This window comes from Chaetodon auriga, chromosome 17 (genome assembly GCF_051107435.1).
Source record: "Chaetodon auriga isolate fChaAug3 chromosome 17, fChaAug3.hap1, whole genome shotgun sequence".
Taxonomy (NCBI): domain Eukaryota; kingdom Metazoa; phylum Chordata; class Actinopteri; order Chaetodontiformes; family Chaetodontidae; genus Chaetodon; species Chaetodon auriga.
The window spans coordinates 17507455-17513669 of record NC_135090.1 but is presented as its reverse complement, the minus strand read 5'-3'; the positions used below and the strand labels follow the sequence as shown (position 1 = coordinate 17513669).

At 39.8% G+C, this 6215-nt stretch overlaps 1 protein-coding gene across 1 annotated transcript; it reads left to right on the top strand.

Annotated features, from left to right (window-relative positions):
• Positions 1-2996: 2996 nt before the first annotated feature.
• LOC143335683 (uncharacterized) lies at positions 2997-6215 on the top strand. The gene is made up of 3 exons (XM_076755260.1): positions 2997-3126; positions 4768-4875; positions 5560-6215. Exons 1-3 carry the CDS (start codon positions 3075-3077, stop codon positions 5814-5816), a joined length of 417 nt encoding a protein of 138 aa, XP_076611375.1. The 5' UTR covers positions 2997-3074; the 3' UTR covers positions 5817-6215.

The window sequence follows — 6215 nt, the reverse complement described above, 5'->3', positions numbered from 1 at the left end:
ATTGACATATAATTGAGTTTGTAGCATTTCTGAATGTGTCAGGGCCGATCTTAAACCTCTATTCAACACAAATTATGAAAGACGAGTCAGACATTTTTGAAACCAACACTTTATGAAGAATTTGAAGAATGCAATAAATATCCAATTTGATTTGGTGTCTGTTGCACAGCTCTTTGCCATCCAGTAGGACCAACTGGTTCCTCTGGTTTCAGTGCCAAACGACAGAGATGCTGTATTGCCACCACTGGTATGAAGGCGTTCTCCTCGTTTCAAATTTTGGCACAGAAGTTGGCACGGTTAAATTTATGCTGCTCACGAAAGGTGTCAAAGTTACAAAACTTAGATTGGACATAATGCCTCGCTTGTAAATAACAGAAAAAATGTGAGTAAGGCAGCTCAAACTTATCTCTCAATTGACTGAATGAAGAAAACCATTCATCTCTGTGTAAGTCCTTAATAGATATGAGACCCTTCCCCTCCAGGCATGAAAAGTACAGGACCGCAGTGGTGTAAAGAGTTTTTGAAACAAACTGGCCCATATGCAGGGGTCTCTGGTATAGATGACAAACACTTTCCGACTTGGTTTAAAATTCTGTTTTTGATTCTTTATAGCTCGCCATGCTTTTCCTTGAAGCTGGAAAAAGATGGCCGGCATCTGGTAGCAGATGGTAGCAACTGGTAGAAGAAACTGGTAGCAGAGGCAGCCTCTGTACGCATCCACAAGAGGGCCCCAGAGGCCACACTCACCTACTCTGCTGTCAATATATCAGAACCCTGATGTTTTAGCCCCAGTAGTAATATTTAAATACAGGTAAGCCCGATCCTCCGTCAGCCTTGGGCTTTTGTAAGTGGGTTTTTTAAATCCTGTGGTTTTTATAGTTCCAGATGTACAACAAAGTAATGGAAGTTTAATTCTCGGAAAGAGGCTGGTGTGAAAAAAATGGAAGTATGAGACAGAGGTAAAGAAACCAAGGGAGGGAGACCATTTTAATTGAATTAATACGGCCAATCATGGATAGGGGTAGGACTTTCAACTCTCTATACTTTGAACATTAGTTTCCACACATTGGGTGTTTTCAGGCCAAGGTAGCTCAGGTGATTTTTGACAACTTTAAATGGGATATTTTCTCAGAAACCTGGTGTGTTAGTGTCCCAAAGAGGCGTGCAATCGTTCTTGGTCAAATTAATCCAGATAATGTGCCAAAAGCAGAGATTACATCTAGGAGAGGAGAAGCAAATTTTTCTGAGTTCTGTAAGTACAGTAGTACATCATCAGCATATAAGCTAATGAGTGCTTCCTAACCACCCATCTGTATACCCCACCCATATCTGAATGGTTTCTTAGTCTTAGAGGAAGGGGTTCTCTCACAGTGGCTGAGAGGGCCGGTGAGAGAGGACAACCCTGTTGAACTAAACAATGTAAAGTAAATGTTGATTTATCACTTTCAGTTACAACACAGCACCCTGGGTGTGCATATATCAGTTTCACCCAAGATGTAAATGATTCACCAAAGCCAAATCTATAAAGTGACTCAAACATTGACCACTCAACTTGATCAAAAGCCTTCTGTGCGTTGAGGGACAAGATTGTTGCTCCACTGGCCTTCCCGTAGTCAACACATATGTTGTATATAAGACGCCTAAAATTGGAAAAAGAAAATCTGCCTATGATAAACCCTGTCTGTTCAGGATGGATAATGGATGACTGGTTAGCAAGTACTTTAGTGATTACCTTTCTGTCAACATTTTGGATCACTATTGGTCCCTAGCTGCCCGCGTCTGTTTCTTCATTAGCTTTCTTTGATATGAGACAAATATTGGCCTCACACAATGTTTTCAGCAAAGCTGTACTGCTCTTAGAGAAAGAGCTCATTCCGAGGAAGAGAGGATGTCAAGGATGTCACAGAATGCCTTATAAAACTCACAACCAAATCCTTCAGACCCAGCAGACTTATCAGTTGGGAGTTACTTAATGGCAGAGGCTATTTGTTTTATACTGAGGTTAGAGTCTAAATAATCCTGAGCTGTGTCACTAAGTTTGGGGATTTCAAGAGTGTTGAAAAAGTCATTTAAATCAGATTGGGTGGCGTTACATTTAGAAGTGTAGAGTTCCCTGTAAAATCTTTAAACGTATCATGTATTTCTTGAGGGTTATTCAACATAGTGCCTGCTTTTGATTTGATGATATTATTCGCTCTTCCAGGCTTGATATGCTGCTTCAAGGGTGGGAAGAACATTCTCAATCTCCAACAGACGACCCTCTCTTGCCGTTTTAGCACTGGATTCATAAGTGAAGACGTGGAAATCTGTCAGTTTTGTAATTATTATTTCAATGAAGCTCATGTCGGTCAGTAGGCAACAGGAAAAGGCTTGTTTGGGAAGAGAGAGATTAAGGGACGTGGTCGAGGAGCTATGATCAGAGATAAATATGTTGTGGTATTTTGTATTAATGACACTGGAAATTAATTGAGGGTCAATCAGAAAATAATCTGTTGCAGGTATTCAGTTTCTTTTTTGCTAAAAAACCCAGATGTTTTTATGAATGGCCTCTCCAACGAAGCATTTCCTGTGTCACATGTTGTCTGGCCTTTGTGATCTGGAAGCTTAATGATGTAAAGGTTAGGAGACAAACATGAGAAAACATTGACTTTGTCTTAATGACACAAATGTTTTTGATGATTCCCTGACTCCAATCTTAGTGGGGTTTTTTTACATTTTCAGTAGACTCTTGTGCTCATGAAGCGTCTTTTTTCTGCTTCACGACCTGACTTTCCACTTTGCAACAACAACATATTTTAGAGCTGAAACAATTGGCCCATAGATCATGATGTTCAATTAGGTCTTCCTCAATGTCAGTCATACTCGACATTCCATCACTCCCAGCGACGCTCTCCCCCAAGCCAAAAATGAAGACAAGTGGCTTGGAAAAACCACATTTGATCCCCTCCCATCATCCCTCTCTCTGTATAAAGCTCTGGCATCACCCAACATCAGACACACAGCATCCGATTACCTGAGCGGAAGGATTTTTTTGTCTGTGAGCTGAAAACCAAGAACCAAGCCAACACTGCAAGATGGGAAAGATCCTGCTTGGAATCACTGTAGCTCTGGCATCCCTCATGCTGGGTAAGACGAAACAATAATTAGGGTTATCAATCAGTGATCAAGAATTTATTACTGGAAAGAAACAAATGATAAAGTATGGACTTGGCAAAAGTTTCTGGCAGTGGTTGACCAGATATTTTGAAATTGTATATTAATGGTACTTTTATAGAGACTTGTTTGACAAAAATGTTCATACATGGTCCGATGAAGTCTCCTCTTTCAATAAGAAATCTCACACTAAAAAAACTCTCTGCTCAGCTCTTCTGTTTTGTAATAAGCTTGAATATGTAATGGATATATTACACCAAGGCGACCAATATCACAGGTGAATTCAGCTTTTTCTGCACAAATCAGAATCATTTCATTTGCATTGACAGTAAATGTTTTCGGAGAGCATGGCATTAAAGTAAAATATTTAGGCAAGATGATCGCATGTCCTTCTCTAACAAAGGTAGACCACCTCACCTGTATTTGTTAAGACTTATGAAGTTACAATTTTAATAGACTTTTTAAAGCTGTCACTTTACTGAAATCATAGAAATACTATGTTCATACTTCTATCTAGCCAGCACAATAGTTTTAGTTTTGTGTGTTCAGATTTTGCGATATTGGACACTAAAATGTCTGCTGTCAACCCAAAATGACATTTGTCCAAGGGCCAAATATAGCTTGTTGCCTGGGGTTGGTAGCCTGACCCCAGCTGGCCCTCTTCACTGGTGACTAACATTAGTTGCGTGCATCTTCTGAGTTCATGAATATTTTGCTGGCTGGATGGAAATGCAGCGGGCTGGATGTGGGAGTTGATGATATGGGCTGGGTCCAGGATGATTTGCCATTCTGTCCGAATACAGACTGGAGTCCACAGTTTGTGAAGGCCTGATCCAGAATATCCAGATTCTTTCTAGAAAGACACACTGCTGTTTACTTAATCATTAATCGGTGCTTTGAGCACCACAATTGAAATTCCTTTCACCTCTATTAAATTAGAGTGCTAGCAACAGGCATAGAAGCAGATGAAACCACAACTTTCAGCAACTATTGCCGCCAAAGGAAAGTGAGACAAAATGTTTTCTTTGTGTGATTTGGGTGAACTGACCCTTTTTAAATAAAATGACCCTTTTTCAACCCTCCAGATGAGTAAAAAGCCTATTTTAAGTCCTCATTCCAGAAAAGCACAAATTGAGGAGCAGCCGTTGACACCTGATATTTTCCTTGAATGAAGATTCAAATCACACAGTCTGGCTGAAATCAGCGTGATGGTCGTCTGATATGCCGTCTATGAACTTGATTGTTTATTTAAACTAAGTGAGGTTTGATGGCATCTGTTAGCACAACAGAGCACGGGTGTGGTGGTCCACAGATTCCCCAAAACAATGTTTGCTGATCTGGAAAGAAAACATAAGATGCAACTTTTTTTTATTATAAAGGAAACTGTTAAACAAATATTTGGATACAAAATGTTCACACTGATATCAACAATGTGACTGACCAAAGTCAGTGAAACCAAGTAAGATGATTTCAGCTCAAGGTAAAGTTTAACTTTGAGTTACCTTGACTGATTTTTTTTTTTTTTCTCATTTTCTGTTGCTTCAGCCACACAAACATTTGCTGAATACTGTATAAATTCTACTTTGAACTATTATGCTTTTATTTGTATTTCAGTGGAGCCGCTGAAATGCAACAAATGCGACTATGGCGTGGCGAGCTACTGCCTCAAGAATTCAGAGGCGACCTGCGAGGCCGAACAAGTCTGCGTCTCGCAAAAAGCAAGTAGGTCACTGACTAATTACCTAAAAGCTCACACTCGTTGCCTTAAAACAGTACATAACAGCACAGGCATAATTCAGTTAGAATGACTCCTAACTACTGTGACACCAAGACACACACACACACACACACACACACACACACACACACACTGATCATAAATCCCAGTGTTCCCAGTCGCTAAACTACATGTGATGCAACCACATATATACTGATTCAGTGTAGTTATTCCTCATTTTCCTTCACTTAAACTAATAGTAGCTATACCACAGTGGAACATTATACCTTTACAAGGCTCCCATGCTAGTTTAAAAGTAGCTGTAAGTAGTAAAGCAGCAAAAAGTACTCCTTTTAGGTTTCACTGTGAGACAAAAACGTTTTATTGCCAGTTTGGGACGTTTTAGTGTTTTCAGGTTATTTGTGATTTTATGAGCTTTCCTCATGTTGAATGTAAAATGTGAATCTGAAAAAAGGAAAATGTATTTACAAAGTATAGAAACAAATAAGCAAGTATAGCAGCTTAGGTAAATGTGTTACAGTAAAAAGTGCAGTAGTTCCATGCAGTGGAGTACAAAGTAATGCAGTAATAATACAGAAACACACAAATCAACACCAGTACTGTAAAACTGTATTTGTTTAAATGTACCAAGTTACTTTCCACTTCCTAACACAACAGTTTCTCTGCAGCGTTTCCAGCTATCTCCGACAATTTGGGCTTCTTCACTTTGGGGTGCCGTAACAAAGAAGTAGAGAACGAACCAAACTGCGAGCAAACGCTGGAGACTACCGCTGTGCTGGGTATCAAGGTCAAGAGATTTGTCACTTGCTGCGACACAGACAAGTGCAACGAAGTCCAGCTCAGTGGCGCCCCATCCACCAAGATGACCCTCACCGGCACCATCGCTGCAGCCATTCTGGCCTCCATGTGTGGAAGCTTGCTGTAATATGTCTAATGCACAGTGACAACAACAGCTGCTGCCAGCTGCTGCTGAAACCTGTTTGTACTACGATCAAAAGTCTAAAGCAATTTTCAATAATCACTATTGGGACCTTATGAGTTTAGAATTATGATTATCCATATACTCATATGCTGTAGCACTCTTTATTTTCCATAACTCGGGTCTTGTCATGTCAGAGTTCAGTTTTATAATGCCAAGCTGCAGAAAACCTAAAACGAAGGTGTCCACATCATGGAAGTTGATCAATGGAATGATTCAAGGAAACATTGAGATCGTAAATCTTCCAGGCTGTTGTCTGACTTTGTTTTGGTTTTTTTCATTTAATCTCATTTATCCTTTAACTACTTGTTGAAACACACTGATGTGAAAACAAATAAAGTCATT